Source organism: Drepanopeziza brunnea (genome assembly GCF_022702325.1).
Source record: "Drepanopeziza brunnea f. sp. 'multigermtubi' strain 214-2 chromosome Unknown ctg3, whole genome shotgun sequence".
Taxonomy (NCBI): domain Eukaryota; kingdom Fungi; phylum Ascomycota; class Leotiomycetes; order Helotiales; family Drepanopezizaceae; genus Drepanopeziza; species Drepanopeziza brunnea.
Genome location: NW_027094066.1, coordinates 1,986,547 through 1,999,976, shown reverse-complemented (window position 1 = coordinate 1,999,976; position 13,430 = coordinate 1,986,547). Strand labels below are relative to the sequence as shown.

The window sequence follows — 13,430 nt, the reverse complement described above, 5'->3', positions numbered from 1 at the left end:
ATACATATCCAATAAATTGAAGGAAAAAAAAAAAAACCTCCGGGTTGTTAATTAACCTCGCTCAAAATACACAAAAAAAGATCATTTATACGCACAGCAAAATGAGATGTCTGTAGTCAACCACCTCATTGTTTGCGTCCGCCGGGAATCGAACCCGGGGCCCATCGAAGCTGCTTTCTGATCGCTCAGAACTGGCAACGATGGATTTTACCACTAAACCACAGACGCTATTTGTTTGATACAGACCCGCAGGCAAATTGAATATTAGTACAGCAAAAAATATTACTCAAGCGGGCAACGTGATCACAACTATAGCCGTTGCTGGATAACAATATTGCACAACAATTTGACCACCCAGACCAAACATACTAGATTAGATCTTGGTTAGAATGCTTTCTCAACGAATTCCCTCTATCTCAAATCGCATGGTGGGCAGCGGCAGAAAAACCGCCATGTCACGTGCACCTCCTGTTCCCTCCCCATTTGCATTGCGCTGGTGTGTAGCGGTACCGTACCACTCTCTAACTTCGCCTCCTCCATACCGCAGCCCATCCCTGCTGTTACACCCTAGCTCCTCGTTCTCTGGGATGCCTCTCCCATACCAACAAACGTTTTCTCCACGACCGTTCACTCAAGGAACGTGATCGAATTGTCGTAGAACGTTATTCTACCCGGCGGCGTCAGAGCACTTGAAGGACTCTCGGCCTTCATCCAACATATTCCCTCGACGGGACGGGATCGATGCAGTTCCGCGACGAAAGGCCAACAGGTTCCCCTTCGCAGTCGATTTATGCGCGCGGCTGCCGCAGCGGAACGAAGTGACCGACACCCACCGTTTTTCGAAACAGGAGTGGACGAATTCATCAAGGCGGAACAAGCGAACCAGGTTTTTAAGCATCAGGAGTGTGTGACGAGGAGGGCTCTCGACGTCTCTTCTCGTCGGCCTCGCTGATTGTTGCTGTTGTTGTTGCCAGAAGTATATGAGCAACATTCCCTTCCATTCCGTGAGTGCTTCCGGACCGAATCTTTTGGGCCCTCCAGCTGCAAGATGTTGCGCCTCTTTCTCTTTATTTTGGGCATGTCATCTTCGGTAAGCTATAGTGCTCTGTCAAATTCAAATCGGCACATACGGGTGCCCGATGGCCTTCCTGGTGTTAAGCCTAGTGTTGGCGTTGTACCTCATTCCATCTAAGGTCCAGAGACCCAATCAGTTTTTTTCTTTTTTCTATTCGTTGAATGCAGACTAATTTGCGCTCTCAAGAAGGGAAAGCACTAGTTCAGGTCCACCCCCTAAATGCCCCCCCCCCCCCCCCCGGCGATTTCGGGCGAGGTGCCAAGATATCGCGAATAGGAGGTCCATCGGAGCTATTTTTACTTTTATCATCAAGTTCAGGCGTCTTTGTTTTGTTGCTTCATGATTCCTGTCAGCTGTTTTCATTTTGAAAAATTCGTGTTTTGATATCGAGACTAAAACCTTCATCACTTGATCAATTCACGCCAGATTTCCCAGATGGTACTCTCTTTACCACGAGCAGACGTCGACGTCAGTTTCTGTTTCATCTAAAGACTTGAGATGCTGCGTACAACAAGCTTTTCGCTGCAGTTTTGTTGCATGTAGCAAAAGCCGATGATTTCGGGCCGATACAGTACCAAGATGCCGCTCTCCGACCGAGACTTGCTGAGCTTCACTCGAACCTTATCCTGCTTGGCGTATCTGAGACACGAAAGAATATATTTGGAGCCTCAACTCATACGCGTCTTCGATATCTCGAGGAGAATGATGGGTTGAAGAAGAGTTGGATGCCTCTTTTGTTCCTCGCTTGGCACCCCTATTCGAACAGACCCGAGTAAGCGTTCAATGCCAACTGTCCACCCAGATGCGCATACAAGACGGTGCTTCCAGCCTTGATGTCGCCATTCTTCACCATGTCCATCATTCCCGCCAGACTCTTCCCCTCATACACGGGGTCAGTGATGAACCCTTCTGTCTCAGCACCAAACTTCATGGCGTTCTTGGTCATCTCCCCGGGAATACCGTAGCACCCATCGTGATATCTCTCGTCCAACTCGACATCCTTCTCAGTGATATCCTCGTCTTTCAACCCAATCTTGACACCTGTGAACTTCGCGATCCGCAAGACCTGATCACGAGTCTCTTTCGGCTTGGCAGAAGCGTCAATGCCGATCACCCGCCTCTTTGGTGCCCCATTCTTCTCAAGAAGCTTGAATCCGGCGATCATACCGGCGAAGGTACTGCCCGTAACGGCACACACCAGCACGGTATCGAAGAAGACCCCCAGCTCCTTCTCCTGCTCCGCAACCTCGAACGCCCAGCGTGCAAAGCCAAGGCCTCCGAGAGGGTGGTCGGAAGCTCCGGCCGGGATGTAGTACGGCTTCCCGCCTTCCTCGATGACCTCCTTGGTAAGGTTCGCGAGCGTCTGCTTGTGGCCGATGCCGAACTCCGAGGGGTCCAGACGGGGCGCGGCACCCATCAGGCGGGAGAGCTGGATGTTGCCGACTTTCTCGTACCCGGGGTCCGCCCAGTCGACCCAATGCTCTTGCACCAGTTTCGCCTAACCGCAGCCGTGCAAAATTCAGTATGCATGATCTACGGGGGAATATATATATAATAAATATATATATATATATATATATTCCAAAGACGCAGTCATATGGAAGGGCGGAGACTCCACTCACCTTGAGACCCAGCTTCGCCGCAACGCCGGCCACTTGTCGTGTGTGGTTACTTTGCACTCCTCCGATACTGATCAAAGTATCACATCCTTGCGCAAGAGCCTCGGGCACCAGATATCTGGGATGTAATCGTGTCAGCCATGCTGAAATGTGCATCTTGGGCCAGCTCCGCCCTTTGAAAGGTGGGGTGGGGGGGGGAGATGGGGAAACCAACTCCAGTTTCCTCGTCTTGTTTCCTCCAAAGGCGATTCCGGAATTGCAATCTTCTCTCTTCGCCCAGATGGCAACCTTTCCCCCCAGGGCCTCTGATATTCTCGGCAGGTGATGGACTGCTGACGGACCGAACAGGAAGTCTGATTTCGGGATGCTAGCGAATGGCTCGGGGAGGGTGACTGGCGCCATTGTTTTTTTTTTTTTTTTGGCAGGAACTCTCTCTCTCTCTCTTTTTTTTCTCTTTCTTTTTCCTTCTGTGGATTCTCTAGCTTGAGATTGGCCTGTGTTGTTGATTTTGGATAGTACGAATGGATAGATGTGTATATAAATAGGCTAGAGTTGGGAGGTGGGGGAGATGCCACCGAGGGGTTCGAGAGGAACTTGATTTTTGATCTTGGATCCCTCCATCCGATAGTAAGCGCCGAAGCCGGATTCGCTGCACGACAAGCTCTCGGAAGAGCCGGGGCCGGTGGAAGGTGGGATGAGTTGTAGATGATTGGGGCAGCTGTGTAAACCAAAAAAAAAAAAAAAAATATATCATGTATGTATCAAGAATACATGAAAAAAAATACTCGAGATTGGAGTGAAGCCAATGGGTTTGTTGTTGCAAGTGCCGTTTCATCCGGGACTTTGTATTCCTGCAGTAACAATCATGTGACCGGACTTTCAAATCGGGCGCGTTGATACAGGGCCGATATCTGTTTTTGGTTCAGGGGAACGCTATGATTTGGCCTGTTCCGCAATCCTTCGCCGAGTCGCCGCTGTGATATATACCTAGCATGTCCGCGTTCTGATTGTCATCTGCCTTTACTCCGTACCTTCTATTCACTCCGAGTTTCGCATTCGCGGGCCTCCTAACATAAAGCCGCTACATTAATAGGACAAACCAAAATCGCGACGTGAAACAGAATACCGCCTTGTTCTTATCATTCACTCGATGATGTCTGCATCGTCCCATTCGCTATCTTCAATGACGGTGCCCAGCGTCCCAGCTTGATTCGCCTGATAAGACGTAGGTTTCTGGCTTTGGCTTTGGCTTTGGCCTTGAGAGATATTGCTCGCGATGGAGCCAGTGTCGGATTCCTCCGAGTCGTCGACTTCGTGCCAAGTATCTCCCACTTCTGTATCCGGTCGACTAGCGCCAGCTTGCATTCCACTTACCCCCCTTAATTCCTCATCGGGTTCATGCTCGCTAATCTCGTCGTCAGTATCATCGTCTTCGTCCTCTGACTCGATAAAAGGTTGCGAGGCCGTGGCTTTCGTCTTGCGGACTCTCTTGACTCTTAACAACTTTTCAACCTCCTTCTGTCCCCTCATCCTCAATGTCAACTCTTTAACAACATCCGCCCACTTTAAATCCTCCTTGCAGCTTGGACATGTCCCTTTGATCGGCAATAGCACCTCGTCCTCTTCATCTCTCTCCCCCAGGAAATGTCTGCTCAAGCAAGTCAAGTGTGACACAGCTTCGCAGTCGAGACTCGGGCAGATCGCGTATACGCCTCCCCTGTGCTCGAGCTCCTCCTTACACAAGGCGCAAGAGCCTTCACGCTCAAAATCGATAACCGACTTCCCCTTCTCAACCTGTTGTTTTACATCTTCGTACTCCACATCTAAGGCTTCGATCCCGTAGCTTGCCTTGCTTTTCTTCCTTCTCTTCCCACCACCCTCGTCCTCCTCGCTCTCCACCTCCTCGGCTGCTTCTGGCGGGAAATCCGTGACTATGGTCAAAGTTTTATGGACGGGTTCGGAGGCCGCCTTGCACCATCTCAGCCAGGATTTGTAGACGTCTGGGCAGAGGAAGCGGAGTTCGAGGGGCCAGCGAGCGAAAGAGGGGACGCGCAGGAGGAGATGTAGATTAGACAAGAGGGATGCGACGGTGTGTTTGGGGCGCTTGGGCTGGCCGGACTTCTTTCTGCCGGCGGCGTGCTGGATGCGAGCAGAGGGGGGGATGTGTAGCGTGATGTGAGGGTTTTGCCAGGCCCATCTAAGAGTGATGTTTGTTAGAAGTGACCTGGAAGCAGTGATGTGTGGATGAGAAATGAGCCAGCATGCTACTTATGCTGAGATCGAACCGGGTAGTCTCTCAGGTATTACCAATCAGGTGACTGACTACATATAAGTATCACCTGATATGGAATTGTTGGGGACCAACTTCCACTTACTCAAACTGCAGCGCAGCAATATGACTGGGGAATCCGGTAACGATACAAGTCATCGCCCACGGCCTCAAACTCTGCCGGCTCGTCCTCACGGCACCTCCCTTTGCAACGCCATTATGTTGGCGAAGTCGCCTCACTGCAATGCTTGTCAGTACGTCCTCCTTTATATATATGTGTGTGTGTATATATATATATACACACACATATATGCCTGTGTCTTTCCGCTCTTGACCAGAGAAGGTGGTGGCCTTACCCGGGTTTGGCGTCGAGCCTACATAGACACTGCTGCCGCGAACGGTGGACCGCAGCAGGTAGCAGCAGTAAAATGCGGGTATGGGGCGGTCGATGGCCATCGCTACTGGAGGTTGTGATGAGATGGATGCTGGGGAGTTAAAGTTGTTGTGGCGTTGGTTGATTTGGTTTTGGTCACGTTTTACCGCGTAGAGTGGAGTGATGAACCGCCACTGGCTGGGGCCGGGCTACGGTAGCTGGTTACGAAGTAGTGCATGACTGACATCCATTGCCCTCTGTGCGTACCGTAATTGTTGGTTGGATTCTTCTTTTTATATCTCTTTGATCCGTAATCTGAAAGCAGATAGATTCATGATTATGCCCGACTGCTCTTCATTCCGAGTCATTCATTTTTGTGGTGTTTTCCTTTTCAGCCGCAGAACGGGCCAAGGTAAGTACCGGTATGGGATGGTGATGATTTGCTCGGCTCAGCTCGGATGTTCCGATGGCCGGCGGTGGCATGAGGAGAGCCGTCTGGGGGACCCACTTTTCCAACGACATCCCATCGCTGATTCGTGCATCCATCGGCTAGTGCCAATCTCTTTGGTCCGCCGGGTGGGGCAGCACTCGTTCCATCAGAATTGCCCAACCCAGACGAGACCGACGATTTTTGGTAATGCACTCACTGTAGGAGACCGACCTCCTCACCAACACGAACTCGATCTGGAAATTGCACGACCGACCCGGTCACGTGGAGAGTCCAGAATCCATCCATCTAGGGGGTCGGTATCTATCTGTATGTAGGTACAGACCACACACCGCACGCAGCGGCCCGCAATCGTCGTAGAATAGATGAGTATGTACCGGTATATCAACGTATATTTATATACCATATCACACTGTACTGTCTGTACCTATTTGCAGAGCAGAACCGCCCATGCCAAAATTGCACCCCTTCCCTTCCCCACGATTCAGACGTTGGCAGGGATGTGGTGCTTGGCTGAGTCGAGGCACCGCCTTTTGCTGCTAGCCAGCCCAACTAGGCCCGTAAGAGCGAATATGTCGGTTATGCTACCCTTTACCTACTCACCCGCCTCCCACCCGGGCTACGATAGATACCTATACCCAGATATAGCACATCATCGACCACCACTCTCTTTGGGATACCGACCCGACCAACTACCCGACCGACCAAACCAAACCAACTAACCAACCAACCAACCAACTAACCAACAGACCGACCGAATTTTTGACTCGATCGATCACCACACATCTCGCCAGATCACGATGTTCTGACCACATCTGACGTTGCGCATCTCATCTCCTTCCTTGTCTTTGGCCTTGTGGGCAGCTGGTCGGTCCCAATTTACGAGGGGAACAAGGCCCAAGTCTTCAACCAACATATCCCTCTCGGTCTGCCACGACCATTAGTCAAACGATACACCTTCGATGTCGATACCATAGATTTTTCCTTCTGCGAAAATCTGCATTCAACGAAACATCCCCCCAAACTTCTTGCCACCATGGTGCAGGTACCGACGACCGTGACGGCTGCGAGCTCGAACATGGGCACTGCCTCCCCGGCGGCTGGAAGTAATACACCATCAGGTCGGATGAAGCAAGCCGCAAATGGCACAGCAGCCGTCAATCCTGCCGCCGCTCAGCTGCCGCTCAGTGCGATGAAGAGTCTCCCTCTGGATCTGACCAGCGTTGAGAGGAGGGGACAACCTACGGCCAGCCGAGAGGCCACCAAGAAGATTCGACCACATCAATTGCAGGAGGCTCCTACATACAGGCCAACCGAGGAGGAATTCAAGGATCCTTTCGCCTATATGAAGCAGATCTCGGAAGAGGCGAGCCAGTATGGTATCTGCAAGATTATCCCGCCGGATTCGTGGAAGCCCGACTTTGCGATCGACACTGAGGTATGTACCACCACGTTGGTCCGCAGATCTTTGAGCGGTGGACCTTGATCGCTATCTATGCGATTGTTGGGGTGTTGAGTTCCCTCACTCAAGGGGAAATGCTGAACATTCGCAGCGATTTCATTTCCGTACAAGAAAGCAAGAGCTGAACTCCGTCGAAGGAAGTGAGTTTCTCCGCCTACCATTGGACTTCCCACAGAGTGTAGACCTAATCTACCAAACCAGGCACCCGCGCAAATATAACATATCTCGATCAACTGGCCAAATTCCACAAGCAGCATGGCACAAACCTGAATCGCTTTCCCAGCGTGGACAAACGGCCTCTAGATTTGTACAAATTGAAAAAGGCTGTTGAGACCAGAGGTGGGTTTGAGAAGGTATGCAAGCTAAAGAAATGGGCCGAGATTGGAAGAGACTTGGGCTACAGCGGAAAGATCATGTCTTCCCTGTCGACTTCTTTAAAAAACTCGTACCAGCGCTGGCTCTACCCATACGAACAGTACCTTCGACTGGCGAAGCCTGGTGTCTACCAACAACTGGAATATGAGTACGGTGGTCCTCTTAGCCCTTCCCCGGCCGGCTCGCCCATGAAGAAATCGCACCATCACACACCCTCCAGTCTCCGACCAGAATCACCAGCCATTCGCGCCTCAGATGCACTTAATGCATCGATGAAGGAAGAGTTCGAGAAGGGCTTGAAGAGCATCCCCAGACTGGACTCTCCTGCACCCGCCCCGCCGCAACCGATGGCTTCGGGGTTTACTCCCGTCAACGCTGGTGGCTTCACACCTGTCAATAGTGCTCCAACGACATTTGCACCTGTCAACGTCCGGAGAGAACGTGAAGAGAGCAATTTCACTCCCGGCAGGCGATCATTTGACAGCCCGCTGATATCAGCCAAGGGAACTCCAGAATACCGTCCTTCTGCGTTGAGCTCTGCGCCAGTTGTAACTGGACCCGTTAATGGCTTGGGATCTAACCCGGCTTTGAAGCGGCAAATGAGCGTGGACAGCTTAGACTCCCGAGGAAAGGGTAGCAGCCAGCCACCTGAAGACAGTGACAATGGAGGAAGACGTAGCAAGCGCCTGAAGAAAGGTATGCCTGATCTGATGTTTGCCCTGCTATTTGGTGTGGCATTGTGCCGAATTATACTCCTCGGCGATGTGGTGTCAGGGTTGCATCTCAATGCACACACCAAGATATTATCTCTTGTCTGCGATTGGCCATGTCAACCCTGCTAACGAATGTCAACCGTGCAGATGCAGTGCCAACTGTGGCTGGATCTCACATGACGCTGTTCCGTCCAACTCCCCCACGAATACCCGGCGAACATGGCTCATCAGCTCCCGGTGAGGTAAGCGAATCTAACACTGCCATATCATTACCAAATAAGATCCTAAACATTACTCAGAAATGTGAAAACTGTGGAAAGAACGACGACTTGGGAAATCTTCTGGTCTGCGATTCGTGTGACCTTGGCTACCACATGCACTGTCTTGATCCACAGGTTGCGCAGAAGCCGGACTACGACTGGAACTGCCCCAGATGCCTGGTCGGCGATGGACAGTTCGGTTTCGAAGAAGGTGGTATCTACTCGCTGAAGCAGTTCCAAGAGAAGGCCGCCGACTTCAAGGAGGGTTACTTCCACAAGAAGATGCCGTTCGATCCCGTCTTGAATTGCCCGAGACCAGTCACCGAGGATGACATCGAGCGAGAATTCTGGCGTCTCGTTGCTAGCTTGGAAGAGACGGTAGAGGTAGAGTATGGAGCTGACATCCACTCAACTACACATGGAAGCGGGTTTCCAACGATCGAAAAGAACCCCCAAGACCCCTATTCTACCGATCCTTGGAACCTCAACATTATGCCACTCCATGCCGACTCGCTTTTCAGACATATCAAGTCGGATATCTCGGGCATGACCGTACCGTGGCTCTACGTTGGTATGATCTTCTCCACCTTCTGTTGGCACAACGAGGACCACTATGCCTACTCGGCCAATTATCAGCATTTTGGGTCAACCAAAACTTGGTATGGGATTCCGGGGGAAGATGCCGAGAAGTTCGAGCAAGCTATGCGTGATGCGGTCCCCGAGCTATTCGAGACACAACCGGATCTGCTCTTCCAATTGGTCACTCTTCTTACCCCCGAGCAATTGAAGAAGGCGGGCGTCAGATGCTATGCCTTAGACCAAAGAGCTGGCCAGTTCGTGATCACTTTTCCCCAAGCCTATCATGCAGGATTCAATCACGGTTTCAACTTTAACGAAGCTGTGAACTTTGCGCCAACCGACTGGGAGCCAGCTGGTGATGCTGGTGTTGAGCGATTGCAGGAATTCAGAAAGCAGCCTTGCTTCTCTCATGATGAGCTTCTGTGGACAGCCGCCGAAGGCGCTGCCACTGGTGGAGTTACAATCACAACGGCCAAGTGGCTTGCGCCAGCCCTCGAGCGCATGCGAGACCGTGAAATCTCCCGAAGAAAACAATTCATGGACAAGCACAGGGAGGACCACGAAGCTCCTTGTGTGGTCACAGATGTGGTCGAAGGCGCCGGTCCTCGTTGTCACGTTGGCTTCACGATTGACGAAGAGGATGTCTCTGAAGAAAACATGATGTGCACGTATTGCAAGTCGTATGCATACCTTTCGAGATTCAGGTGCAACGGGAGCGGCAAGGTCATGTGTATTCTCCATGCTGGTAATTACGAGTGCTGCGACCAACCTGAGGAGGCACGATACGCTGGAAACAACCATACTCTGTACTACAGACGCACGGCGGAAGCTATGGACGCTATCTACCACAAGGTTGCAGACAAGGCTCAATTGCCAGAAGTCTGGGAAGCAAAGGTCGATAAGGCTCTCGAAGAAGGCGCAAAGCCATCGTTGAAGACTATGCGCGCATTGGTCCACGAGGGCGAAAAGATTCCGTACGAGTTGGAACGTTTGCCAGGGCTCAAGGCCTATGTCGAGCGCTGTAATGAATGGGTCGATGAAGCAACCAATTACATTGTTCGAAAGCAACAAAATCGGCGGAAGAACGAAAAGGCCTGGCGCAAGGGTAGCAAGGCTGCTGAAATGGAGGAGCGCGACCGTGAATACCGTAAAGTCGAGAATATCATCAAGTTACTCGAGCAAGCTAAAAGGCTGGGTTTCGAATGCTCTGAGATCACCCAATTGACCGACCGCGCTAATGCTATCAAGCGATTCCGTAAGGATGCGCAAGAAGCAACCAAGAACGTCATCCTGCGTAAGACTCAAGATTTCGAGGACTTGTTGGAGCTCGGCCGCTCCTTCAACGTCGACCTTTGGGAAGTTGACGAGCTTGACAAGATCGTCCAGCAAATGAAGTGGAATGATCGCGCATTGGCCCACCGTGGCATTCCGCTCAGCCTCAAGGAAGTCCACGATATAATTGAGGAGGGTGTGCGGCTCGAGGTTCCCATCTACAATGACTACCTCAATCATTACAAAGAACAACGTGACGCAGGAATGGCTTGGGAAACCAAGGCCAAGGAACTCATAAACGCCGAAATTGTCCACTACCCTCAACTCGAAGCTCTATCCGCTCAAGCTCAAGCCGCGGCACTTCCTGTTTCTCCAGAGACGCTCGCTGCTGTTGATCAAATTCTCAACAAGCAGCGTGAGGCTCACCGACAAATCTTATCCCTTTATGAGCGAAGTCGCAACGGAGACTTTGCGAGACGTCCGAAGTACTCCGAGGTTCGTGAGACCATGGAGCGTCTGGCAGAGCTGAATAGTAAGCCCAGTGGCACTCTTGATCTCGAGAAGGAACAGAAGCGTCATGAAGATTGGATGCGCAAGGGCAAGAAATTGTTCGGAAAGGCCAATGCTCCGTTGCACATCCTCAAGTCTCATATGGAGTATGTCCTGGAGAGAAACGTTGATTGCTTCGACATCGAGGCGGATAAGCCTCGGATGCCCGCAGAGCCTGCTTCGCGGGAGCCGAGTCCTGTCGATGGTAAGCTACATAGCTGGGAGGATCCAAGATTCCGCGAGGTCTTCTGCATCTGCCGTCGCATCGAAGCTGGCATGATGATTGAGTGTGAGCTGTGTCACGAATGGTAAGAGCCCCATCGCTATGATACTAGCACAATACTAATGTAGACTAGGTACCACGGTAAATGTCTGAAGATCGCCCGCGGAAAGGTCAAGGACGACGAAAAGTACACCTGCCCCATCTGCGACTGGCGTGTGAAAATCCCTCGTGACGCTGCCCGGCCAAAGCTTGAGGATCTGCAATCCTGGCAGGATGAGATTCCTGGCCTTCCATTTCAACCTGACGAAGAGGAAATCCTCATGAAGATCATCGACAACGCGCAAGAATTCCGATCCCATGTGGCTCCGTTCTGTAACCCTGTGATGGCCACCGCTGATGAATGCGAGACTCAACGTTTCTACCTGCGGAAGATTGAAGGCGCCGAGATTCTCCTCTCATTCGAGACCAACTTCTTCCGCCAAGAGCTTCACAAGTGGTCCCCCGTTGCGCCCGAACCTCCGCCCGTCCTCGAGGTCTCCAAGTCTACCCGAAAGCCCCGCCCAACAAAGCTACAAAAGCTGATGGCTCAACATGGTGTCGATGATCCCGAGCAACTACCCCCGGCATACCGCACCAAAGCCTACAGTATCAAGGCCCGCAAGTCAAGCGAGCCGTCAACGCGGCCCCCAACTCTGCAGCCTGCTCCTGGCCGCTCTGGCTCCGATACACCCACTGTGCACAGCTTCCCCACCCAACCATCCATGCATCCCCATGGCGGGCCCATCCTCTCGGGTATCTCAGGCATTTCAGCTGCTCACGACCACGCTCATCCGACGCACTACGGTGGCTTCGCCGGTATCCAAGATCCGCACTTTAGCATGAGCCCGCCCTCCACGGCCTCCCCGGCCTTCGTACCGCACGCCTTCCTACACGGCGGCATGCAAAGCCCCGGTTTCGGTGGCCCGCAGCGTCAATCCGGTATCTTCAACGACGCGGCCTTCGGCAGACTTGACTCTGTCGCGTTAGGTCCTGCTCCAGGCAACGAAAGCCCGATGCGCGAAACGTTTGCGGGTAGTAGCCAGGGTGTGTCGCGGATGTTCGACGAATTGACGAATCAAGAAGATGGCGATGAGAGAGGCCCCAAGGACGAGAAGAAGGAGAAGGAGGCAGTGACGGGTAGTTGGGACGCGGATGAGGATATGGATATGTTTCTTAATGGTCCTTGATCCTTCCTTACTGTGCGAGATACCACGGCGGAGTTTTGCGGCATGGATGGAGTCACTGTCTGACTACCGGCGCAAAGGTGACTGAAGGCCGGGTATCAGCTGCCTTTTTTGCTTCTTCTTCATTTCCCGCATCTATGAGCCTAGGATCCTGTGTCTTGGCTGTGTACGAAGTACTTTGTATTACTTAATCCTTTCGCGTTTCTGGGTGGAGAGCATGGGTTTACTGTCTGCTTTGGTGGATAGATGGATGTCTTGATCGATTCATTGCTGATTCTGGCACTTCTCGGTGGAATGAGTGCATTGCCTGGAGTATTCTGATGCCAGGAAGAGAGAGGGGAGGGGCCGGGGCCGGAGCCGGGGCCGGGGGCAACTCGGCTGGAGTCTATAGGTAACGGCATCGGTGTTTTGTATGGATGGACACCGGGCATGACGTCAAGAGTTCGAAATGAGAGATACGTTTTTAAATTTTAAACCTAATGAGAGAAAGCCTGGTAACCATGGCCGTCTTGCTCCTTCCTTTCTGATATTCTGAGGCCACTGCGAGATGTTGGGGGAATCCACGTGGATAGGTTGGAAGAGCACACTGATTCGTTGGCTGCAGAATCTACTAAGCCATCGACGGCAGGAAATAATCATGATGGAAGCATGTATGCAGAGAGATGGCCATTAGGACTTCATCCTGCCAAGACGAACGTCGCAGTCGCGCTCCGTCCTTTCTTTGCCGTGTACAAATTGGCTGTTTAGGCCGTAGAGTTCTGAACGCAGGAGATGGCGCATGTGCCTCTCTGACTTTGTTTGTAACTGAAAGGGGTCGGTAGAAGTATTTGACTACCTACGCTCTCCACTGCGATGTCGCGAGGCGGTTCTTGATTCTTGCACGGGGTCTTCGCCAGCCCCACCCCACCTCTCAGCACCGGTCCCAATCAGGCCCCTGTGCCCCCCAAAAAAATAATGTATTATAGTACAGAAAATATTGGCGCTGACACG

At 51.9% G+C, this 13,430-nt stretch overlaps 3 protein-coding genes across 3 annotated transcripts; 1 reads left to right on the top strand and 2 right to left on the bottom strand.

Moving 5' to 3' along the window:
- Positions 1 to 1,829: 1,829 nt before the first annotated feature.
- On the bottom strand, positions 1,830 to 3,096 carry L3040_002694 (uncharacterized protein; the record flags this gene model as incomplete). The annotated part of the gene is made up of 3 exons (XM_007296358.1): positions 1,830 to 2,573; positions 2,698 to 2,812; positions 2,909 to 3,096. The coding sequence occupies 3 exons, from the start codon at positions 3,094 to 3,096 to the stop codon at positions 1,830 to 1,832; spliced, it is 1,047 nt and encodes a 348-aa protein (XP_007296420.1).
- Positions 3,097 to 3,837: 741 nt separating this feature from the next.
- L3040_002693 (uncharacterized protein) lies at positions 3,838 to 5,419 on the bottom strand (the record flags this gene model as incomplete). Its single annotated transcript, XM_007296359.1, has 3 exons — positions 3,838 to 4,891; positions 5,070 to 5,202; positions 5,320 to 5,419. 3 exons carry the CDS (start codon positions 5,417 to 5,419, stop codon positions 3,838 to 3,840), a joined length of 1,287 nt encoding a protein of 428 aa, XP_007296421.1.
- Positions 5,420 to 6,820: 1,401 nt separating this feature from the next.
- L3040_002692 (uncharacterized protein) lies at positions 6,821 to 12,443 on the top strand (the record flags this gene model as incomplete). Its single annotated transcript, XM_007296360.1, has 6 exons — positions 6,821 to 7,222; positions 7,338 to 7,386; positions 7,448 to 8,317; positions 8,482 to 8,576; positions 8,634 to 11,302; positions 11,351 to 12,443. 6 exons carry the CDS (start codon positions 6,821 to 6,823, stop codon positions 12,441 to 12,443), a joined length of 5,178 nt encoding a protein of 1,725 aa, XP_007296422.1.
- Between the last annotated feature and the right edge of the window lie 987 nt (positions 12,444 to 13,430).